This window comes from Gymnoscopelus braueri (genome assembly GCF_963280865.1).
Source record: "Gymnoscopelus braueri genome assembly, chromosome: 4".
Classification (NCBI taxonomy): Eukaryota; Metazoa; Chordata; class Actinopteri; order Myctophiformes; family Myctophidae; genus Gymnoscopelus; species Gymnoscopelus braueri.
In genome coordinates this window covers 6,355,061-6,381,744 of record NC_137605.1, presented here as the reverse complement: position 1 = coordinate 6,381,744, position 26,684 = coordinate 6,355,061, and the positions used below count along the sequence as shown (strand labels likewise).

The 26,684-nt window shown below is 40.3% G+C and overlaps 1 protein-coding gene across 1 annotated transcript in view; it reads left to right on the top strand.

The window, feature by feature from the left end:
* Window positions 1–1,976: 1,976 nt before the first annotated feature.
* The window catches only part of fam171a1 (family with sequence similarity 171 member A1), an 83,537-nt gene continuing 58,829 nt past the window's right edge, over window positions 1,977–26,684 (top strand). The window contains exon 1 of the mRNA XM_080426355.1: window positions 1,977–2,427. Within this exon, the coding sequence (XP_080282481.1) occupies window positions 2,334–2,427 (94 nt within the window). The 5' untranslated portion in view covers window positions 1,977–2,333. The remainder of the gene's footprint in view (window positions 2,428–26,684) is intronic.

Genomic DNA, 26,684 nt, shown 5'->3' with positions numbered 1-26,684 from the left:
CACCACCACCAAAGTCCTCAACAAACAACAATGTACAAAAGCTCGTCTTCTCACCAGTACCTGCTCCAGAGATCATGTCACACCAGTCCTCTACGTCAGTGTATCTGAACCTGGGGGGTGAAAAGACCACAGGGGGGGGTGAGGCTTTGTCTTTTTGGAGGTAGTCCAACATTTTCAACATGATGTCATAACATACTTTTTATAAGGACACTACTTTCAACTTGGCATACCTATTTTAGGCATGTCATTATGTTATCAAATATAATGACACACCTACAGTTTTTCAAAAAAGTTTCGAGCTTGCAGATCGTCTATTTTTTGATAGTCGTCATACGAGAAGTACATGAGGCTAAAGTGGTTAGGATTTCTGAAAAACACAAGTGTATCTGCTGCATGCGTGGGTGTGCACACGCATGTGGGGGGGGGGGGGGCTGGTGGGTCTCCGATTGTGTCAGTAGTAAGAAGTGGGTCTCCCAGGAAAATAGGCTGGGAACCACTTCTCTACCTTTACATCCTTCAGTGGCTGTCAAACACAGAATAGATTTCAACATTCTACTCAGCACCTACAAGGCCCTCAACAACCTCGCCAAATAGATGATGTATATAAGCTATTTTCAAATGATCTTGGAAAAAATTTAAATAATTTTGAATATTTCTAAAACATTTTAACATTGTCATCATCATCACCTTTATTTAGACTCGGGCGTACAGTTGAGGGGCAAGCCCTCATTTTCAATGTAGCCAAGGTTACATTAATAGACACAATCAAAATTAATTACAGATTGATAAGAGTACTAAAACAAATTAACTGAGTTAAGGACCATTGCTCTGAACTGACCAAATGATGGCATGGAGCTGATTTTTAAAGACTTTTGAAGTTCATTCCAAAATGTTGGGCCACTGACAGAGAAAGCTGCCTTTCCCAGCTCTGTCTGAGCATTAGGAACCGAACCTTGAGCATTAAAGAATCACTGGAGCGGGTCTGATAGGCGCTATTGTTCTGTTCCAGCATGGAACAAATATAAGCAGGGAGCATTCCAGCAATGGCTTCAAATGAAAACAGGTACCAGTGTTTATCCCGCCTCTCAGTCAGAGAGGATAAACCTGGGTTCTCATAAAGTGCACAGTGGTGGGTACCATAATTATCACCAGTAATCCACCTTAAGGCTTCAGTTTTTAAGTGCCTAGACACTGTCTACCACTCTGGTAGACAGTGTCTAGGCACTTAAAAACTGATGGAGCAGCAATCCTATAAATAATGTCACTTACATGTCAATGTTACTGGAAACGGGAAAACATGATTTATTTCTATAAAGGAAACCAACATTTTGTCTCAGTTTAGAGACGAGATGTATTGGGGTCTCTAACACAAAATCTTTTCAGATGGGGCCGGGGTCAGCGGCCAAATTCATTTGGGGGGTCCTTGACATGAAAAGGTTTGAGAACCACTGGAGTAGCAGACCACCTGCACCGTCCTTGTGTCAACCACCTAGACTTGGAATTTTCGTACCAGACTTTCCCCAGTAGATGTCACCCATGCACCGCAGACAGACGCGTGTCTGGGACGGTTGCTTTGTGCAGCAGCAGCAGCCGCCTGTTGGTGATCTGCTGGCGGGGCATGTGTGTGTGTGTGTGTATGTATGTGTGTGTGTATCAGTGTTGCCATGTCTGCTTATTCTAAGCGACTTTGGGCTTGTTTTTCTGCAAAGTTGCTTGTAAACATTGGTTAGTTAACTTTCAAAAACCTTCAAAAATAATTTCCTGTTTTTTCAATATTTCTTTGAAAATAGCCAATGTAACGTGGAAACACTTAGCCCGGTCGCTTTTTTTGGGCTTGTTTTCATAGACCTGGCCACTTGTTTCTCTAGCAAAATCTGGCAACACTGGTATGTGAGATTGTGTGTGTGTCTTCCCTCCCTGACCCTCTTTTTTTTTTTTTTAAACCAGAGACTAGACTATAGGGAGAATTTGGAGAAACAACCGAAAAAGCAGACTGGATGTACTGTAGTGAGGGAGGGTGATGCCAGACCATAGAGTCTACATACAGAGAGGGAAGGACGGTCCCGAAAACAAACTCTCTCCTGGTGGTAGCAGCAGCAGCCAGGGAACAAACGCTCCCGAAATAATGGAGGAGTCCCACCTGGGTTCGTGACGGACGAGCAAAAGAGTTCCGTGTAAAGAAAGGAAGAAAGAAAGAACCACGGGGAGTTTGTCACATATATATATATATTTTATATGGGTTTTTGCTGCTACTTTTTCTACAATTCGTGTTTGAAAGAAGAAGAACGAGGAGGAGGAGGAGGGTGGAAAACAAATCACACACAGCTGCACTAATGATGATGCTGCGACTGCTGCTGTTATGTGTTGTGGGATGCAGCAGTGTGTCCGCTCTGTCCAGGAGCCTGCGGGACGGCCAGGACGCACACGGTAAAGACAACAACGACAACAACAAAGAAACACCACTTTATTCAAACATAAAAAAAACCGTCCATAAATGTGGACATTATTGTCCTCTTCTTCTTTAAGCAGGGCTAGCGTTGCTAACTTTAGCTATGCGTGCTACGTCTGCGTGCTAACCGGAGGGAGGGGGGGGTGCTCCCATTAACCTAAAAAGAACAGATCTACAAGCTATCGCTCCCTTGCTGCTGCTTCGTTGTTCGCTTGTAGATTTGCAGTGGTGGAAAAAGTACTCAAATTCTTTACTTAAGTAAAAGTACCAATACTGCAATATAAAAATACTCTGTTACAAGTAAAAGTCTAGAATTCAAAATTTACTTGAGTAAAAGTACAAAAGTATTGGCATCAAAATGTACTTCGAGTACCAAAAGTAAAAGTACAAAATATTTGAAAATAGCCGATCTACAAGCGAACAACGAGCTTGTAGATCTGCTATTTTCAAATAGCCTAGGTATAAAATAGGGTTAAAGTGGTTAATGTATGTTTCATTATATCATAGTTTATATCTGAATAGTAACTAGTAACTAAAGTTTTCAAATAATTGTAGTAGAGTACAAAGTACAATATTTGCCTCTGAGATGTAGTGGAGTAGAAGTAAAAGTACTGCGAATTGGAAATACTCAAGTAAAGTACAAATACCTCACAATTGTACTTAAGTACAGTACTTAAGTAAATGTACTTAGTTACTTTCCACCACTGCTTGTAGATTTGTTCTTTTTTGGAGGGGGGGGGGGGCGGGGGCGACACCGTGGTACTGTGCATTATAGATGAGGTTTTAACTTCTGTATTTTTTTTGGGGGGGGGGGGCGTTTTTGATTTTAAAAAGTGAAACGTTTTGGCTACAATTGGGCTGCTCATCTTAAACATAACATAAAAAAGTGAAACATTGGGGCTGCCGTTGTCCATGTAAGTTACGGCCAATGAAGGTTGGAAAAACATCTGCACTGATTTTTGAATCCGGCTTAAGTTTGCACCTCAGCCGTGTGTGTGTGTGTGTGTGTGTGTGTGTGTGTGTGTGTGACTGTGTGTGTTTGTGTCCGTCCGTGCATGCTTGTGTTAATATTATGATGTCACTTGAATGATAAATGAAGTTTTAATATCTCATATTTATTTTGTTTTGTGCGAGACATCATCTCTCACACAAAATATAATCACAGCCCCGCCCCCACAGTGGTTCTCAACATGGGGGTCCGGGGCCCCCCCGGGGGTCCTTGAGAGTCAAATCTTATCAAGTGAGTGGGGGTCCATCCATGGTGGCCTAAATGCAACTCGAATGGAAGGTCCTTGAAATTCACTGCCCTAATACATCTCTCTCACACACACGCACGCACGCACCCCTCACTTGCTTTAGAAGGCAGTGTTTACTAGCTGGTTCTTCTAATGCTATCTGACACAGCTTTGTTTACAGCCTCTCTTTATTTTCCCTTTTTAATTGTACATGCCTTTCGTACTCTTGCTTTGTGTCTGGTGTGTGTTTCATAGTTGCTTTGGCAATGCAAACACATGTTTTCTCATGCCTATAAAAAGCCCCCCCCCCCCCCCCCCCCCACAATAAAGAATTGTTTGCAGTTCACAGTAGTGGAGAGAGGCCTGTGTAAGCCTTGGTGTGTGGAGTCACCAGGCTGGGTTGACGACATCATCAGATAGATATAGTGTGTTAGAGCAGTGGTCCTGGTGGGGGGGGGGGGGGGTACCAGGGGGGTCCCCAGCTAAATTAGTTAACATAGCATCACAATCATTTTCACCAATTAACTTTGGGCTATTTAAAAATAGCAGATCTACAAGCTCATAGCCGCGCTGTGAGCTTGCAGATCTGCTATTTTTTGAAAAATCTTGAAAATTTGTGCATATCTTTGAATAATGATTAATAATTAATTAATGAATTATTTGCTTCTGGGGGTCCCTCCCTGGCACAAAACATTTTCAGATGGGGGTCTGCGGCCAAATGCATATCAATTTAGGGGTCCTCCTGGGCATGAAAAAGGTTGAAAACCACTGTGTTAGAGGAATGATCCCACCACTATGGTGGTCTTTTGTTTTGGCCTCTTCAGAGCTGCCCTTTATTTCTTTATTTTTCACCCTCTTGCACCTTTTAGATCTTGTTTTCATCCTCAGACCCTACTGTTTTCTCTCTCTAAAGTTCTCCACATGACATTACATTACGGTCATTTAGCAGACGCCTTTATCCAAAGCGACTTACAATGAGTGCATTCAACATAGGTAGGGAACGAAACTACTAATCACCAGAAGTATTAAGTGCATTCTCTTCTAAAACAAGTAACTAAGAGTATACCTAGCGTTAAAGTAAAAGTGCAATATATCAGCTACCTACTTTCATAAACAGATGAGACAAAATAGGAAAATCAAATGAGCAAGAGCTAAAACAAATAAGTTTCTCTCCCTCTATTCAAGAAATCTTATGTGTACATTGCCAAAGCAATAGTGGAATGAAACAATCAAAACAAAATGAAATAATGACACACACACACACACACACAGACAGACACACAGAGATAGAGAGAGAGAACAGGGTAGCTGTGTTCAGACATCAGATAAAGCTCTGGTCATGTAGTATGTCTTGTGTTGTGTGACTTGGACCAGACGTAGCATTGCTTAATACAGATGGAATTTGTGTCCTGTCACTGTCAACTTTGCTGTGATGGGTTTATTTATAAGAGAAATTATGCTACTGAACAATAGTTGTGGGGCAGCAGATGAACTTTGAAGTGATGTGTCGTGCGGTTGTCCATCGGCTTTACAAGTTAGGCCTCTAAGGCCTGTCACAATTATAACATAATCGCCTAATCACATTTATTACTAGAGATAATTGCAATAATGTTTTGCACAATCGTCATAATTTCCATGTTGAACAATGTTCATATATTTTCAAGGTGACGCATTTTGAGCTTGTAGATCAGCTATTTCCACTTTATGTATTTTTGAAAGTATAAAGTTATTAAATATGTATGTTATCTGTCATAATCTGCCCAGTAGTGGTGTAAAAAATAATCCATTCCCCAATGCATCGCGATTCGGCCGTGCACGATTCTGCATCAATGCAGCAACGTGACACAATCGATTATAGCCTAAATATACATTTACATGATATATAATTATAATACTGTATATAATATATAATATAACTAAATACAATATGTTGTTCAGTATATCTGATTGCTTGTATTGAGTGAAAAATTGCCATGTTGAGCAGTGATAGAATGGAATTGAATCGTTACCTGGTGAATCGTAATCAAATTGAATCGCGAGGTCAGTGCCAATGCACACCTCTACTGCCCAGTACAACGTTTGTTAACAAAGTCTAAAAGTCAAACGAATGCATTTATTTGTATTCTGTTCCACTATTCAATGCCAAAAACACAATTAAATCATTAATCACAATTATTTAAAAACTGGATGATTGGGGTTGGTGACAGGCCCATGTCCCCACTTGCGGTGTTGTGGGACCTATGAGAGGAGACAGTAGATGAGACGGATGGTAGCTGACGGAGGGGAAGTGTAGGGGAGAGACAGCAGAGAAGGCTGGAATTCCATCCTGTCCTCTACTCAGTGGTGTGAAGTAACTAAGTACATTTACTCAAGTACTCTAACTGTATTTAACCCATTAAGACCTGAGGCGATTCTTTAACAGTTTTTGGGAAAAAAATCTAAATTTTTTTCCCAAGATTTTTCAAAAATAGCAGATCTAAAAGCTGATCTGCTATTTTTGAATAGCCAAATAAATCTTAAGTGACACAGATGCGTTCCAGGTCTAAATGGGTTAAGTACAATTCTTTACTGGAGTATTTCCAATGTACTTTTATTTCTACTCCTCTACATCTCAGAGGCAAATATTGTATTGTTTACTCCACTGCAATTATTTGAAAACATTAGTACTAGTTACTTTGCAGATACAAATTATTATATTATAAAACATACATTTAGCCCAGTTTTATATGTAGGCTATTTGAAAACAGCAGATATACAAGCTCACAACATTGTGAGCTTGTAGATCTGCTATTTTCAAACATTTTAGTGCTTTTACTTTTGGTACCTTCCGTATATTTTGGATGCCAATACTTTAGTATTTTAACCCAATAACATTTTGACCTTTTACTGGTGACTGTCATTTCTACATTGCAGTATTGATACCTTTACTTAAGTACAACAATGTGAGTACTTTTTCCGCCACTGCCTGGACTGGGCAAGCGTGTGTTTCCGGGAGTCATGTACTCTACTAGTCACGCTTGCCTGGAAGACCATGATCACAACCATTGATCACTGTGCTCAATGAATTCAAGATGACACCACATTTCGTGAGGTTAATAACAACTGCACGGCACATCGTATATCAACCTTCCTTTCTATCTTTATTCCTGGTTTTAAGTCTTCCTATATCTCTCTTCTTTCATCCCCTCCTTTCTACTACCATTTTCTTCAACTATGACTTTCAGTTTTACCACGTGCGCGCGCGCGTGTGTGTGTGTGTAAGTAAATATACTGTATGAAGCATTTAAGAGGGGGGAATCCCCACATTTTAGAAAAACAATGTCATGGATTACTTGTGAGGGCCAAATGTCCCCCACAAGTATGACATAATGTGAAATAGACATTGGACAATTGTTCATGTTTTTAGTAGAGAAATGAATGTTTTATGGTTAAACAATATTTTTCATAGCCTTACAACCCCTAAACATTGATGTTCAGAGGTTGAGAATGATGAGTGTTATGCCTTATTTATACTTTGTTTTATAACACAGGCTTTAAGGTAGGGTTAAAAACGGCATAAATAAAATTGTCGTTATAATATTTTGATGTCTTACAAGTATTAGTAATACAAACGTGTGTGTGTGTGTGTGTGTGTGTGTGTGTGTGTGTGGCTGTTTCCTGCTTCTCCAGAGACATGGGTTAGGCCATTGGTTCTCAAAGTGGGGCCCGGGGACCCCCAGGGGTCCTTGGCGGTGTACCAGGGGGTCCACAGCAAAATAAGTTTATATAGCGTCACAATAACTTTTACCCATTGTAACCATTATTGTATACTTTGGCTTGTATATCTGCAATTTCTTTTTCAACTTCAACATTTGCGCAAAAACCTTGAATATATATTTTAAAAGCCAACATTTGTAACTCAAATCTTTGCTTCTGGTGGTCCCTGGAACAAAATATTTTGAGATGGGGGCCCGTTGCCAAATACATACAATTTTGGGGGTCCTTGACATGAAAAAGTTTGCAAATCACAGGGTTAGCCTACCTTGTCACAGACAGACAGACAGACAGTCTATCCAGTGATATATAGATCTTTTCTCACAATATGAACTGCTCATATTAATGGTACCTCCATGACAAGTTGAGGAACAGTGAACAGTCTGACTCGTGACTGAGAAGTTGAAGTCCTCTCTGTAGCGTAGCATTGAGTGTCTGGGTGGGTGTCATTCATGTTGATGGTCAGTGGCTGACTGGGCTGTTTGCTAAGTCTATACACCGCTGAGAGCTAATTGATACTTTGTGTTGATGAGGCCACACTTTTCTCACTTGAAAATCAGTTATTTTAAGAGTAGATTTGCCACAATAAGGGAATTCATCTCCATCTCCCATCCAATGTTATTTAAAGCTACATTATGTATGTTAGAGTATGTTAATACAATTAACTAGTACATCTGCACTGCAGTGGTTGGAGGTGGTCTCTCTACTCTTCCATTGAAGTAGTACAGTGTACAGAAGCAGACAGTGCAGCGGATTGGACACTAGATGTTCTGCCATCTTTAACCCATTTTGGGCGTGTGAACTCCTATTTGTAACTATACTTTCAAGACGGAAACCCCTTTGGGGTTCTTGTTTTTATTTACAGTATACAGCAACATACATTTGTTCTATTTTTTTGAAGAAAACTTAAGTCAGGATTTATGCATCTTTAGAATCGGCCTCAGGTTTAGATGGGTTAAAGGGATTCTAGGTAACTTTAAGCCTAAATTAAAACATATTTATATATATGTTTTGCATTTTCCCCCCCTCTATCAGCCACTATATAATGATGCTGGGGTGTTTTCCTGCATTGAAACACAGTCCTCTTTCTGAAATCCGTATTTTCCCTACTATTTATGTTTTGACATCTGGGTATCCAGCTCTGTCCGTGACGTAAATGTTTGTCAATTTCTTTCTTTTTTTGATCTCTGAAGTTACCTAGAATCCCTTTAATGTAGTATGGACATTGTTGTTACAGTACCTACCTCTGTTAGGGATACTGTAAATCTACAACTTACAGATTGTAGCTTTTAAAATTGGGGTGTAAAGACGTTGCTTCCAACTGTCCCAAGGCTCGTATCGACCTTTTGCTTCTGATGATTCTAGAATGATGCGTGTGTTTATTTTCAAGGTGTATTCTTTGGGGTTTTGAAGTTGCAATGGATGAAAATAATAATAATGGTGTAGCTTAAAATGTAGAACGTCTTTCTTCATGTGTATGACGGTGTCAGTGACATGGTTTGTACTGACATAATAGAAGTAGATCGTATTTTAACACGACCTAGCTGCTATCCCCCACAGTTAATGGCACTGACCACAGTGACCGGCACTCTGAATGCGACCGCTAATCCAGAACAGCAAATAAACAGATTAAGTTGTAGCTAACTAAGCTAGTAGTTTATGACACTTGAGTGATGCTGGCTCCAGCAGTGGCTGCTGTGCTGTCAGCTGTTCAGTTCTGTTGGCAGTTGTTATTATGTCATTACGGCCCGATGACACATTTTGGGGGTGTCGTCCTAGTGGTTTTCAACCTTTTTCATGTCAAGGACCCCCAAAATGATATGTATTTGGCTGCGGACATGACAAATGAAAATATTTGATGCCAGGGATTTTTCAAAAATGGCACATCTACATGTGCCTCGCTATGAGCTTGTAGATCTAATCTTTAACAGTGGTTAAGATGATTGCGACGCTATATTAACACATTTTGCTGGGGACCCCCTGGTACCTTCTCAAGGACCACTGGTGGTCCCCGGACCACTGGTTGTCCTAGACCACCGATTATTTAAGTTTTTAACCAACATTTTGCAACAAAATGAATTCAGTTTGAAAAAGTTTAAAGTTTCTGCTTGAGAACATTTAGCTTCTGAGCGAACAAAAAAAAATAAACATAACTTTTTGATAGATAAATAATTTAAATAAATTGTGTGTGTGTGTGTGTGTGTGTGTGTGTGTGTGTGTGTGTGTGTGAAAAGTCGTTATTGAGGTGGTGACAATGTGATGGTTGGTAGGAATGTACTCTCATCAGTGACCCGTAGATGAGGGTGCCCTGACTCAGCACTGTCACACTCAAACCCAACTGTAAACAGGATAACCTGTTTACGTGCTGTCGTTTCCCTGGATCATATCAGAATATTCCAGGTACCGTACCCAGATTTAACTCATTGAGTGCCATTAACGTGTTTCACGTGTTTTAGCGCTATGGTGCAACGTGCCATTAACGTGTTTCACGTGTTTTTGAAAAAAATAGGAAAAAAATGAAACCTTTTTTTTTCTTTTTTTTTTTTTTTCTTCCTGAACCCAAGATATCATCATCTGAAGATTTGCAGCTCCATCCACTCCTTGTTTAACTTATAACTGAAAAAGGCTGTATCTCGCTTCCTAAGCACTTTTGTTTTACTAAATTTTAAATTTTAATAAAAATTGTAATGGCAGAAATAGATATTAATAATTATGGCACTCAATGAGTTAAGACTGGGATAAGAGCTAATCCGGGTTATGGTGAACGTGAACAGGTCTTTACATGTACTTGCAAAGAAATAATTGTGAATATTGGGGGGTGGGATGCATGCTGTATATAGTCAGCAGTGTACAACAGCGCCATGTACAGTAGTATTAGCCTGTATTTTGGTTGTAACAAAACCATTCATTATAAAAAAATCACACCCAGTGTGAAGTGGGCGCTGCTATTTATGAGCGAAGTTTTAAGTTAATGTCATCATGTGTTTCGCTAGCCAATCACAGCACGTCCTGCAAAGATAAGTATTCAGACCCTTTGCTATGGCACTTTGCACCGCTCGGTGCTCAGAAACAACAGTGGTCATCACAGTGATGGAAGCTCAGTGGTGCTATTTATGAGTTATTAATCTCATCATGCGTCTCGCTAGCCAATCGCAGTACGTCACAGCCAATCAGCCAATCACAGTACAGCGAAAGACACATTTTCGCGACGGAAAGAGAAACTTTCGCCACGGATGGGTCCCAAACCCACTTATAGGAGCGGCTACACCGCCCAAAAACAAAACAAAAAAAAACTAGCACGGGAACGGAGCGGCTCCAATGTGGATCTCAGACTTCATGTGAACAGCCTGTGACGTCAGTCATCTGTGATGGCCGTCATCTGACATATCTAGGATGTGTATGACTCCTTTTTAGGGCAATGTTTCAGCCTGATCTGAACCCCAAGGACTTACATTAGACAATTTAGTTCATTTAAAAGTTTTAATATTTCAGAAAAATATAAAACCTATGTGAAAGAAGGAAATGTTGTGGCCTACTGGCAGCATGCACAAGAAATGTGGCGCTGATCAGTCCCAATAAGTTTAGCTCTGGACACAGACAGACAGACAGACACAGACTGACCCTCTTATAGACCTAGGCCTGTTACAATGATTACATCATCGTCTAATCGCAATTATTTGTGATAAAATCGCAATTATTTTTGCATAATCGTCATAATCGTTTCCATGTTGAATGTTTTGTCACACATTTTCAAATATTGAAAATAGCAGATCTACAAGCTTACAACGCGTCACTTTGTGACCCGTTGTAAGCTTGTAGATCAGCTATTTCTGCCATTTTTACATGCATAAAAATGATTAAATATGTCAATAATGTCTTTGCATATTTCAGTTATTTGTCATATCCGCCCTGTGCAGATTTTGATTACAAAGCCTAAAAGGCTTCATATGTTCAATGGCCAAACACACAATTAACCCATTAAGACCTGGGGAAGCATCTGTGTCACTTTTTGATTTGAGCTAAAAAGCATTATTTTACACTTTGGCTATTCAAAAAATAGCAGATCTACAAGCTCATATATCTGCTATTTTTGAAAAATCTTAAAACGTGTGCAAATCTTTGAATATATATTTTTTAAAGCGAATCTTTGCCTCTGGGGGGTCCCTGGAACAAAGTATTTTGAGATGGGGGTCCGCGGCCAAATACATAATTTTGACATGAAAAAGTTTGAGAACCACTGACATAGTAACATAAGTTTTTTTTTTTCAAAAAACAGATTTAGAAGACATTTTGTAGAATCGGCCGCAGGTCTTAATGGGTTAAATCGTTAATCGCAATTATTTGAGTGAAGATTAATCGTCAACTTAAATTTGTAATCGTGACAGCCCTATAATAGACGGCTAAACTCCTGCAGAGCCACGGCGTAAAAAAGCAACAAGATAACCAACAAGATAATATAAAATCGTTTTTGAAATATGCAGTCAGCAGTGTACAGTACAGTTCTCACAGGCCTCCATCCTGTACTGCTGATGGTGTATTCTTCCTTATTCAATGTCAAACTCCATTTGCCTTATTCAGCTGTATAGATGAAAGACACCTTCACGCCTCTTCGGTCTATACTATAGGATTATTTATTACACTGTAAACGCATAATGTATCAGGTCCATGCATGTCTATAGCAGTAGTTCAGTGTAATGTATATACAGCATTCTTTCATATACAGTCTATATAGCAGTGGTGTAAAGTAACTAAGTACTTTTACTTTACTGGAGTATTTCCAATTTTCAGTACTTTTACTTCTACTCCACTACATCTCAGAGGCAAATATTGTACTTTTACTCCACTAAAATGTTTTGAAAACTTTAGTTACTTTGTAGATTTTGATTATTATTACAAAACATATATTAACCCCTTCAGCCCTAAATACATTTCGGCCACTTGAAAATAGCAGATCTACAAGTTCGCGATGCAACGCATTGTGAGCTTGTAGATATGCTATTATATACTCAAGTACATTTTGATTACCAGACTTTTACTTGTACCATGTATTTCTACATTGCTGTATTGATACATTTACCCGAGTAAAACATTCTAGTACTTTTTCCACCACTGCTATATAGCATGGTTCATGTAATATCTATTGTACCGGTTCTCATCTTTGGTCCTATAGACCCATAATACTGCTGGCTTTCAGCCTAAGTTCATGGTTGCCCTTTTTGTGCACAATGTTGGCCTCATCACCCATCACACCTGGTCGGATGAACCAGGCTCATTCAGAAACCTGGAACAGAAGGTGGGTTCTGATGGGATAGAAGACTTAAAGGTAGGGTAAGTGATTTTCTTTGGTTAAATTTAGTGTTAAATAGCTCTATATTCTGATAGTAGTCATTTCTATAGAGAGTGTTTGTTTGTTCAGTAACAGGAGTCTCCATGTCTCTCCAGCTCTTTATTAAAAAGAAAAGGCATTTTCATTTCAGGATACCAATTTTATCCAATCAGGATAGAGAACTCAGACAGGATACAGATTAAACAAGTGACATTTTAAGTGATGAGACAAAGAAATGAGCAGACACACAATTGGAACTGGAACACTATAAAAAATAAAGCTGATACATGGGTACTCTCTCCTTATTGGCTGAAAGTTTATCACCTACCTGAACATTCATTTTCTGTTCATCAAAGAGCTGGAGAGACAGAGAGACTCCTGTTACTGAACAAACACTCTATAGCCATGATTACTATCAGAATATAGGGCTTTAACCTTTTAACAAAACACTTTGTTTTAACCAAAACATATCACTGACCCTACCTTTTTTAAGCCTCATTCATACATGCAACTGCAACTTTGAAGTTATCTAAACATTAACCCAACATTAACATCACTGGTTTAAAAGTGTAAAGAAGTGGGTAGTAGTTTCGTTCATCATTTAGTTGTTTTTCAGAAAGGGAGAAACAAATATGTGAACGCAAATGTCTGCCTCTGTAGGAGCTGACGTGCAACAAACTTGACGTGCAATATTAGGCTCCCTACGGTACGCTAAGTCTGTGTAATGTCTGATTCAACCCAAACGGCTTAATGTGTGAATGGACCAGGTCATTGTCGGGTGAATTTACACCGAGCAAGTGGGTGTGTTGATGACGCTTCTATCGTTGAGGAGAGAAAAGCCTCCCTGGGTTGTTTGGAGCAAGATTCACTATTATATATATATCTCTGACAAACAGTGGTTGTAGCAGTTAATTAATTCAGCAGGTTTTATTAGTAGTTAAATTTGAGTTGGAAATATCCACAGATTCAAACTTCCGTGATCAATGGCTCATGAGTGAGACATTTGTAAAACGCAAACAATGCCTCTTTCCTACCATAGTAGTGTAAACAAGATACAATCATAATTCAGATGCTCCTTGTGCACTCGTCTGTACATAGAGACCAATGCAACGTGTCCAGCTCGGAGGACTGCTCATTTTGATGAATATTACGTTGTTTTGGTGACCGTAGTCTTTTTTTTAAAACCACTTTTTAACATGACGTCCCTATTTTGCACGTCATGAGCAAACATTTTCAAAAACTTTTTTTAATCTGAATTACAAGTAGTGATGCAACAATCCTTTTTGTTGTTCCTATTGCGCCAGCCGTTGTACTAGTTGTTGTGTATGGAGTATATGGGTCCCGTTGTGCATCTGTCATCCCCCACGGTCCATGTGTGGAAGAGCAGCATCTCTGGCTGACCTTAGCGCACATTTGTAGCTGAAGTGAGCCCAGTCGTGCCCTGTCTCACTGACCGATCAATACGCACTGATATGAACAACACACACTAATGGTATGGTGGAACACACACACACACACACACACACACACACACACACACACACACTGCCAGTGGCCTATCGAGTCTGTTCCTCTCATGCCCCCCCCCTACACACACACACACACACACACACACACACACACACACACACACACACACACACACACACACACACACACAACCTCCCTGCTGATAAGACTGCTGCTGCTCATGGTAATTGGTCTGAGATCACGACGGCCCTCTTGGAAAACTCTCTTTGAAGCCTCCATTCACCATATGGCACACACAACAGTCACTAGAAAGTGATCTAATCGACACCCATGGAAAAACGTTGACGTATTTTGGCCCAATTATTGCAGCATCAACATGTGGACCCCCCCCCCCCCCCCCCTAAAAACAAAACCACAGTGTAAAGCAGATCCTGACCGATGCCAGGTTTTTGGGTCCAATCACAGTTTTGGAGAGTCCTAGAGCAGTGGTTCTCAAACCTTTTCATGTCATTTCCAAACTAAAGATTTTTGGGCGGTGAAACCGCCCCTATATGTGAGGTTTGGACATTTGCACCCCCCCAACCCTGCGCTGTGATTGGCCACCAGTGTACCCCCCTAACCCTGCACCGTGATTGGCCAATCACAGTCTATTCAGGACTATGATTGGCTAGTGAAACATGACACATGTGCATAGCCCTATAAATAGGACTATGCACTTAAAAAAAACACATTTATGTTTTTTTTTTTAGTTAGGGGTGTACAATGGTTGGTCCACAATATTACTTTTCTTTAACTTCCATCACTGTGATGACCACACCGCCCACTTCACACTGGGTGTGATTTTTGGGGCGGTGAAACCGCCCCTATATGTGAGGTTTGGATATTTGCACACCAAATCCTGCGCTGTGATTGCCCACCAGTGTACCCCCCTAACCCTGCACCGTGATTGGCCAATCAGTCTATTCAGGACTGTGATTGGCTAGGGAAACATGACACATGTGCATAGCCTTATAAATAGGACTATGCACTTAAAAAAAACACATTTTATGTTTTTTTGTAAGTGAATCACACATTGTGACTCCATTCAGTATTGTGATTAGCTAGCAAGACACCGCCCACTTCACACTGGGTGTGATTTTATTTTTTAATACTCAAAATTAGCAGATGCTGTACATCCGTCCATCCGTCCGTCCGTCCGTCTGTCAACAGCTAATCTCCGGCACCGTTGGCCCAATCAAATCGAAACTGTGCACACTCTCTCCCTGGATGCCAGAGCAGAACCTCTGCTCCAAATCCTTCAGATCGGCCTGTTATAGCGCCACTAGGAGGCCATTTTTTGCAAAACATTTTTTTTAATATTACTCCTACAGATTTTGTCCAAACTTCACGAAAATCGATACACAGTATCTCTATAGTCATGTGATTAAGACGATCTGTCCGATTTTTCATAGTCCATAGTCCGTTTTGAACATTTGCACGCACATCCTCACTTGGCCGAGGAAGAAATGCCACCCTTTTCACATTGTCCTGTTATAGCGCCACCAGGAGGCCAACTTTTGCAAAACAATTTATTTATCTCTAAACATCACGCAAATCGGTACACATTATCTCTATAGTCATGTGATCAAGACGGATCTGTCTGATTATTCAGATTCCATCCTGATTGGCGCATTCTGAACATTGCTGGCCCACAATAACCTACCTGACCTGACGGAGCACTTTCTTTTTAGTTATCCATGTTTTGACTGAGATCTTGTAAAAAAGTGCAAATTCTTGAAATCCACTTGAACAATTTATATTTGACTACAGTTTATATTTGATAATTTATTATAAGCAAAGAAATAAGAATTATGCATAACTTTTTGAGACTTAAAAAAAAAGTATATTAAACTTCAATAAATGACTTAAACTGTAATTATACAATGAACAAGCATTAGAAAAATATGAATTAGAAAACACAACTGAACTTTATTTTATTTAACTACTTAAGCCCTGTTCAAAAACACAAAACATAGCAGGTGTACAGATCTGCTAAACATCTCAATAGGAAAAAAATCGGGACATAATATCGGCAGCAAAAAATGCCTATACTGAATACCATGTCACCCACCCATATGGGTGGGTCTCTAGTGCAGAGGGTTTGATTCCGACACCTCCCATCTGCTCCTTTTGAATGAAATGATGAGGAACTGATGGGAGAGACCAGCCCCTCAGTCTGTAGATGTCTGACGTTACAACGTCTCAGCTCAACAGCCTGTCAGTGCTCTGCTGCTGTCTGGAACCATGGCATGCACTGACTGAGTGCTCAGCCTTGTTTAACCCATTAAGGCCCGAGTCCGATTCTTAAAATGTTTTCAAAATCCTAAGAGATTTTTGCAAGCTATGAGCTTGTATATCTGCTATTTTTGAATAGCCAAAGAAACCTAAAAATAGCAGATCAGTGAAATATAGCAGTGAAAATGTGTGCACAATCTTTGAATGTATATTATATTTTTTTAAGGCAAACATTTGTAACTCAAATCTTTGCTTCTGGGGGGGTCCCTGGAACAACATATTTTGAGATGGGGGGGGGGGGGGGGGGGGGGGTCTGCAGCCAAATACATAACATTTTAGGGGGTCCTTGACATGAAAAAGTTTGAGCACCACAAAAAAACATAATAAATATATTCAAAGATTTGCACACATTTTCACCATAAAAAATAAAAAAAAGCAGATCTACAAGCACAGAGTGCCATGCTAAGAGCTTGTAGATCTAGTTTTGAATAGCCAAAGAAATCTTAAAATGACACGGATGCGTTCCCGATCTTAAAGGGTTAACAGTGATGTCACACACACACACACACACACACACACACAGATTTATTGGATGAGGACTGGGAGGGAACTGTTGCGATCAGTGTGTGTGTGTGTGTGTGTGTGAGGGAGAAAGAAAGAGAGAGTGCTCCCAGGGGAGTTGTTTAAAGTGAGTCCAGCTGGTACCCCTAATGATGGATAAACTGGGCGTGGGACAGGAAGTGATGTCATTCTTTTCCACAGTATGTTCCCCCCACCCCCATTCCACCTCCCATGATCCTCACCGCCTGAACACCCCCCCCCCCCCCCCCCCACACACACACACACACACACACACTCTCAGGCTTCCTATCATTCTTCAGTTGAAGTGATTATCTGAGAGAGAGAGAGAGAGAGAGAGAGCGCCCCCTGTAGTTCAACTGTTTTGATATGAATTTTTAAAGGTATAGTAGGCAACATTAAGCCTATATTTGAAAAATACCTCTATATATATATTTTGCATTTTTTCCCCTCTATCAGCCACTATATAATGATGCTGGGGTGTTTTCCTGCATTGAAAAACACTCCTCTTTCTGAAATCCGTATTTTCCCTACTATTTAGGTTACACATCCGGGTATCCGGTGCGTAAATTCATGCACGCATGTGCGCATCCGTGCGCGTCCGTGTCCGTGTGAACTTTTTACTTTCGGTTTGAAAACGCTCTCAAACTTCGTTTTGGAGGCACATCATTTACTTTTCAGATAGCGTTTGGATAGAATGTAGTTGTTTAACTTCATATATGTGGTCAATTTGTCATGAAAGAGCCTATTTAAAAATAAAAATTCGGAGAACCGGCAGGGGTGGGCAGTTCCTTGAATTGTATCCGTATAAAGCAACCCATATTCGGCATGGCCCGTTTAGAAGCCTCCTTAACTCTATGGAAGTCCTCCCTGCGACACCCCCTGGTGGTCGGGGAAACGAACTGCAGGAGTTTTTTTCATTGTTTATCTCAGAATCGCCTACAATCCCTTTAAAGCCCTGGTAGTCACTGTACTAACTGGGGGCTGACAGTAGGGATAAACAGGGTAGATTCAGACACAAAGATATTGATTTAGCGTAATGCATTTATTAATTTACAGTATATATATACAGCTTTATGGAACGCTTCCATTATGATTGGTCTGTGCTCTGTGGTGGCTGTTTTTAACTGCTGTGACCAGTACTCTCTCTGTTTCACATCCGATCTTATCGCTCTGCAGAAAATAAGTCTGCTCAACCGCGTCGATTTGAACCCTACAGCGCGAGCGTTTGACGAAAATAGCAGATCTACAAGCTCACAACGCGCCACAGCCCCGACACATTGTGAGCTTGTAGAGCGTCTATTTTCGGCGAGGACATTTGGTGTAGAAGGAAAAAGGGAGGGGGCCAGGTATAGACCCCTGGGGTACTCCGGCCAACTAAGTCGAGTGTTCCCAAACCTTTTCAGACTGTGACCCTTATACTGTATGATGGTTTGAGTGAGAATGAAAACAATGTTTCACATTAAGCTAATCATCTGGTGACCCCCCCACGACTATTTGGGGACCCGCCTGGGGGTCCCGACCCCCAGTCTGGGAACCACTGAACTAAGTATATAGGGCTAAAGTAGGGCTGCACGATTAATCGGTCATCATGTCGGTATCGATCGATGTTGGCCTTAAAATGCAATATCGGTATCGAACGGCCTACAGTTGCAGCGTAACGTACGACAAAGTATAAATCAGTCTATTGTTATGGCTTGGATTCAGCCAGGCAACGCACTCTGTCATTTCATGTTGACGGTGTGATATCTACCCCTCGTGTGTGTGTGTGTGTGTGTGTGTGTGTGTCTGTCTGCCGAGCTTAATCTTTATAGAGAGAACCTGCTTCAATTGAGCATCAAGGTTTTTGTTGAAATGAAACGGGCAAAAAAAAATTACAACTAGGTACTCGAAGACAAATATTTGGCGTTGAAAAACAACTATGGAAGCTTCAAAGAATACAGGTCAAAACAAATATATGTTTTAAAGCGAACATTTGTAACTCGAATATTTTTCTCTGGGGATTTTACAAATGTCTTCTAAAACAGTTTTTTGATTTTTTTTTTGCTATAATCAGTGGTTCTCAAACTTTTTCATGTCAAGGACCCCCCCAAAATGATATGTATTTGGCTGCGGACCCCCATCTCAAAATGCTTTGCTCCAGGCCCCCCCCCCCCCCAGAAAAATATATATTCAAAGATTTAAAAAAATATATATAGCAGATCTGAAAGCTCATAGCGCGGCACTCGGTGCTTGTATATCTGCTATTCTTTAACTCTTACCCTGCCAGAGTTTTTTCAGAACAGTCTGTAGCCTCTGCCAGGGTTTTGACCGATTTTGGTACCTTTTCGCATAGCCACAGAATATTTTTCTCAAGTATGATTGATCCCCAGATAATTTCTAATCACAGATGAGATTCAGGTGTGGTTTCACAAATGTCAACGAGGTCAATTTGACCTTGTTGTCATGTGTTGTTTGATGTTTGAAAATAGCTCAAAACCAGTAGTTTCAAACCAAAAAACATTGTGAATTGTTTGTCCGTTTCAATTTTAACATTGAAGTGGATGGAGCAGCAAATCTTTGGAAATTGTTATCTCCTTATTCGTTTGGAATATCGAAAAGGTGTCAATACTAAATAATTAGAGAATCTTTTTAGAAAAAATCTTTTTTTTTTTTTTTTTTCAGGACGTTTTTAAACGTCTTTGGCAGGCAACAGCTAATTTCTCAAAGACGTTTATAAACGTCTTTGGCAGTTATAGAGTTAATAGCCAAAGTATAAAATAATGGTCAAAGTGATTCCCGGTCTTAATGGGTTAAAACATAAATGAGGTAATAAACTCCTAAATGATGGTGAGTTTAATAGTTTACCCAGCAATATTTTATGATGTGGAACAAAGGCAAGCATTCACATATTGAGGAAGTTGTAAATGGCATGTATTAGAAATGTTTACATGACACAGCACTAATTCATTTTGTATAAGTCATTTAGCTTTCAGTATTTGTCAATCAGTTAGGTCCATCTATTTATATGGGTTGTTGCATCCCTCCAGATGGTGTGAATCTGAGCTCTGACGGCACAACTCTGTCACACACATGAATGGAGTCACACTACTGGGGGCTACACACACACACACACACACACACACACACACACACACACACACACACACACACACACACACACACACACACACACACACACACCCAAATCCTCAATTAATAATTAATTTAAATGCAGAATACAGTTCATTTTCTTACAATATTTAGTTTTCAGTTTCCATTGACATCTTGATTGTGTTTGTTTGCTCGCCGATCACCTTTTTTTTGTTGGTTTTGGGCTGAGCTGTTTCATAACACATGCACACATTACTAACTTGCTGCTGTAGCTCAGGGGTAGAGTGGGCCGGTAGAGCAAGGAACTACAAGGTTCCCAGTTCGATCCTGGGCTTCGCTCCCGAAGAGCAGGTTGGTGCCTTGCTTTGGTTTCCTCCGCCATCGGTGTGTGAATGTGTGTTTGAATATAATGCAGTTTTAACATTTTTAACATTTGTATGACTCTTTTTTTTTTTTTTGCACTTTGCTCAGTCCAGCAGTATAATAACGGTATACATTTTAGTGTGTTTTTTATAAGGCTGCGAGTCATGACCACAGTAAGTAAAATGACATGCTTACCAAATTGTCCTCTCTAAAGGCTACAGAAAGACACAACTTGCTCGGTGGGAATGAAAACGGCAGATCACTCGGGTCAGGTCTCCGCGGGTCAGAGGAGGTAACGATGTGTTTTGGGTTAAAGATTGACACGTTCTTGAGCCAGACCCTCACCTCAACAACACGCCACAGCTATCTCCCATCTACTTCCTCCCATCTACTGCTGCTGGCCTGGTGGTTGTTTTGTTTCCTGTTCGTTAGTCTGTGTGTGCCAGTGGTTGTTTCTCAACCCTTTTTCTGGATCGGGGCCCACTTGAACATATCGGCCCACCCACCTGACCGCTTAGTGTGAAGTGGTCGGATGGGTGGGCTCTGTGCATTTTCAGAGCATGTTTATCCCATTTAATCCGGGAACGCATCTGTGTCATTTTATATTTTTTTAGCTATAACCATTATCTTATACTTTTGGCTATTCAAAAATAGCAGATCTACAAGCTCATAGCGCGGCACCGAGTGCCGCGCTATGAGCTTGTAGATCTGCTATTAATTTTTTTATTGTGAAAATTTGTGCAAATCTTTGAATGTATATATTTTTTTAAAGTGACAATTTTTAACTCAAATCTTTGCTTCTGCGGGTCCCCGGAACAACTTTTTCATGTTTTTGGCCGCCGACCACTATCAAAATATGATGTTCCAGGGACCCCCATAAGCAAAGATTTAAGTTACAAATGTTCGCTTTCAAAATATATATATATTCAAAGATTTGTAAAAATGTTCACGATTTAAAAAAAAAATGCTGATCTACAAGCTCATAGCTATGAGCTTGTATATCTGATATTTTTGAATAGCCAAAGAAATCTAAAATGAGATACGTTCCCGGTCTTAATGGGTTATTTCAACTTAAGGTGACGGTTACACCTATGTTGGGAACAATCAATGGAAACAACGTAGTATACTTTTTTATATTAACATTATGATTAAAGTCTAAATCTAAGCTAAGTCACAAAAAAGCTTAATCCAACACAAAAACATGCACGTTTTATACAATTTAATGAATACAAATATTCATTAAATTGCATAAAACAAGCATTTTTTTTGTGTTGGAAAGAATATAATTATTAGTGTTGTTGAATTCTGATGTTCTCAAAGCGTGTCTTAAAACAACCAAAGTCACACACAAAGCTTTGAAACCACATTTCATCAATAAGATTGATATTCTGATGGCGGTGGTCTCACTTCTCATTTCATAATGTAGGTCCATTATGCAATTTGTGTCATAAGCTTAATACCCCCCCCCCCCCCATTCCCATGGGACTTAGTTATGGATTATAGAACAATCAACCTAAATGACAAAATGTCTGATTAACCGTGGTCCAGTCATCCAGTCATCTGCTGGTGCCCCTTCGTCTGGCTTCTTGTAAAATATATGTTTTTTTAACCCATTGAGGCCTGTGGTTCCGATTATTCTGCAAAATGTCTTCTAAATCCTAACTGTTTTCTGAAAAACCTATGTTTCTATATCGGTGGTGCTCAAACTTTTTCATGTCAAGGACCCCCAAAATGATATGTATTTGGCCGTGGACCCCCCATCTCAAAATATGTTGTTCCAGCAGGGACCCCCCAGAAGCAAAGATTTGAGTTAAAAATGTTCGCTTTAAAAGAATATAAGAATATTAATTTGCGCACATTTTCTAGATTTTTCAAAAATAGCAGATCTACAAGCTCGTAGCGCGGCACTCGGTGCCGCGCTATGAGCTTGTATATCTGCTATTTTTGAATAGCCAAAGTGTAAAATAGTGCTTTTTAGCTCAAAACGTGACACAGATGTGTCCCAGATCTTAATGGGTTAAACTGCTGAGCTTCTTACACACCTAGGCCTGTCACTCACAATTATTACATAATCGCCTAATCACATAATTATTTCGGATAATCGCCATAAACATTTTCATGTTTTCAAACATTAAAAAAAAATAGTGGAAATAGCAGATCTACAAGCACAAAATGCATGAGTTTTGAGCTTGTAGATTGTCTATTTCCACTATTCATGTTTTTTTTTAGTATACCGTTATTGAAAACGTAAACCTTGTTTACGAAGCCTAAAAATCTTAACCAACATTTTTATTCATAATCCAACTTAAAACGACAGAAACTCAATGAAATCCTTAATGCAATTCTTTGAGCGATAATTAATCGTCAAGTAAAATGTAATAATCGTGACAACCCTATTCACACCAATCCACACTAGGAAAGCTACGTTAAATACTCAATTACACGGCATTGAGCTTCACTTTGAGTGACTTAACATGACATGGTGGTGTGTAAGCAGTTGTCCTGACAACCAACTGGCCAATTGCAACGTAACCGTGTCTGTCCAGGCTATGGGATCCACACTCCACTTTGGGTGTTTAGCACAGACATCATGGAGCCAATCTCCATCCAGCAAAAACACACTGTGTGTGTGTGTGTGTGTGTGTGTGTGTGTGTTCTACCGCATTGGTTCTCAAAGTGGGTTCCGGGGACCCCCAGGGGTACTTGAGGGGGTTCCAGGGGGTCCCCAGCTAAATGATGGATAGGAACCAAATGGACCCCTATGGGTCTGTAACTCTGAGAGCGTACAAATGGAACCAAATGGACCCGTTGTACGCTCTCAGAGTTAAATTAACATTGATTTTACAATATGAATTGGGGTCCCACAGATAGAGATTCCATTAAATGGGTCCCTAATGCATGTCAAACTAGGGGTCCTTGAAATTAAAAGGTTGAGAATCACTGCTAGAGCCGTAAAAATCTTCTCTTATGGGGGTCCCTGGCTTATCTTTTCAAATGGGGGTCCGCGGGCTAATAAGTGTCAATTTGGGGGTCCTTGACATGAAAAAGTTTGAGAACCAATGCTCTACAGTGAGGTGGAGTCTGCACTCTAGTTGAACTCTGTTGTGGGAGGAGAGGACTCTGGTTAAGTGTGAGTGTGTGTTAGCCAGGGGTGTGTCCGGGCCATGCTTGAGTGTGTGTGTGTGTGTGTGTGTGTGACTGCGAGTTGTGTGAGTGCGGGCATGTGAATTAGTTTCCTGTGTGTTTGTGAGCATATGACAGGCCGTCATGGGTCACCTGACGGTCAGCGATCAAACACAGTCTGTGTTGTCATTCCAGCAAGACCTTAACGCATCTGTGCCATTTTAGATTTCTTTGGCATTTCAAAAATATCAGATATATAAGCTTGTAGATCTGCTATTTTTCCAAAATGTGTGCAAATCTTTGAATATATATATATATATTTTTTCTAAAGCATTTAAAAAAAAAACTCTAATCTATGCTTGTTAGGGTCCCTGGAACAACATATTTTGAGATGGGGGTCCACAGCCAAATACATATCATTTTAGGGGTCCTTTACATGAAAAAAGTTGAGTTGAGAACCACTGATATATAGCAGCAAGTGTTTCAGAAAACTGTTAGGATTTAGAAGACATTTGTAGAATCCCCCAGAAGCAAAGACTTGAGTTACAAATGTTCACAAATATATATATTCAATGATTTGCGCATCATTTTCAAGATTTTTCTAAAATAGCAGATCTACAAGCTCATAGCGCGGCACTCGGTGCCGCGCTTTGAGCTTGTAGATCTGCTATTTTTGAATAGCCAAAAAGACACAGATTCTTTCCCGGTCTAAATAGGTCAAGACTGCTGTTGAGAGACAGAGGCAGAGAAAGACACACTGATGCAGACAGACAGCTCATGAGGTAGACCATGGAGCTCCAGAGAGCAGACAGACAGCTCATGGGGTAGACCATGGAGCTCCAGAGAGCAGACAGACAGCTCATGGGGGTAGACCATGGAGCTCCAGAGAGCGTATGGGGTTATTGTGGTTTTGAAATGAGACGGTATTTAATTCAAGTCCTTGTGACTAAAATAGTCTTTTTGTTAGCGTCGGAGCTTGTGTGACTTGGAGTGCAGCTCATCATCAGTGTTGCTGCTGTACACGCTGGCAGTCCCACGCTGGAGGTAGGCATGCAGGCTTCTGGCTCAAATAATAAATAAACACACTTGAGATTTTTTAGGGAATACATATTTTGTAGGGCTCGATGCAGCTTTTAGTAACACTTTATGACAGCTTGAAATTACATGTTTCAGTGGTCACTCAGACATTATGGAACCTAAAATGTACATATTTTTCCCTTTATTTTTTCCTATGATTTCTGGATTCTTTTTACCTTCTATTATATTAAATTTAAGTAAAAAAACATATTGCATAATTGCAGATAATAAAAGTCTAGTGTGTATATTAAATGTATAGAACAGAACTTTAAATAACTACAATAAAGTGCACTTTTCAAGACATAAACAATGCTGCTTTTAAGCCTGTTGCCTTGCAGAGTTGCACAGGTATGTCTCTCCTACACCTTTTAACTAAGTGAAACATTTCAAACGGTACAAAAAAAAAACATGCAATTAATGCATCAACATAGAGAAGAGAAATTCACAATTCCGTGTGGTTCTGTGTTTGTATGTAAATTACATTTTGTGAGAATCCTGTGAACAGGTGTGTGTAAACTGTATCCATAATGAAGCCTGGTGTTGCCTCAGTTTAAGCCTCTATACACCCATAGCCTAGCATTGCCAGACTGATTACGTGGATTCACTCACACGTTCCTGCTACCGTGGAGGGACGTGTGAGTGAATCCACGTAATGCCGGGCTACTGTGAGTGTGCCCATGGAGCCATGTCATCACTAGTAGTAGTGGGGATAAAATATCATGGCTTGGAATACATTTTTTTTAACCCATTTAGACCTGGAACGCATCTGTGTCACTTTAGGTTACTTTGGCTATTCAAAAATAGCAGATCTACAAGCTCATAGCGCGGCACCGAGTGCCGCGCTACGAGCTTGTAGATCTGCTATTTTTGAAAAATCGTAAAAAAAAAAAAAAAAAAAAAAAAAAATCTGTTAGGATTTAGAAAACATTTTAAGAATTGGACTCAGGCCTTAAATTGTGGGGATTTCCCCCCTTAACACATTCACGGGGCGGCAGTGGCTCAGGGGTAGAGTGGCCTGGAAACCGCAAGGTTCCCAGTTCTGGCTGCCCCAGAGTTGGTGTCGAAGTGTCCTTGAGCAAGACGCTGAACCCCTAATTGCTCCTGATGAGCAGGTTGGTGCCTTACATGGTTTCCTCCGCCATCGGTGTATGAATGTGTGTGTGAATGGGTGAATGTAATGCACAATCTATGTAAAGCGCTTTAGATAAGAGCGCTATATAAATGCACCATTTACCATTCACTGCCAGGGGTTTTTCTAAAACGGGCTGCAGCCTCTGCCAGCTTTTTTTTAATGATTTTTCTTACCTTTTCAAGTAGTCACATAATATATCTCCAGAATGATCGATCCCCTGATGGTTGTTAATCACGGAGGGTTTCACTGTGCTTCCGCGAAAGAAAAAAACATTCGCTTGTTATACACCGTTGAACATAGCATGTCTCGCCAAAAACACATAGTAAAACACAGGAGCCGAGATACCGAATATTTCCCAAATACTTTAACCAGGAAGTGAATGGAGCAGTAAAAGACGTTTTAAAACGTCTTTGGCATGCAATGTGTTTAATGCTTCACATGGGGGGGGGGATTCACACACACACACACACACACACACACACACACACACACACACACACACACACACACACACACACACACACACACACACACACACACACTGGAATGCAACCTCTAACGTTGCTAGTGTTTTGTGCCGCCTTGCTCTACAGTTACCCTTATAGTTCTATATCATTCTGTCCTTTAGCTACTTGAATCCTATACTTTGTCGTATGTCAAATAGAGAAAAAAAGGCAGATCTACAAGCTCGCAACACGTCGAGCTTGTCAATCTGCTATTTTCGACCCCAGAGACGCTAGGGTTCATGAGGCAAACTGTGTTTGCAGACATTGGACTAGGATCTATCAAAACTTAACCCATTAAGACCGG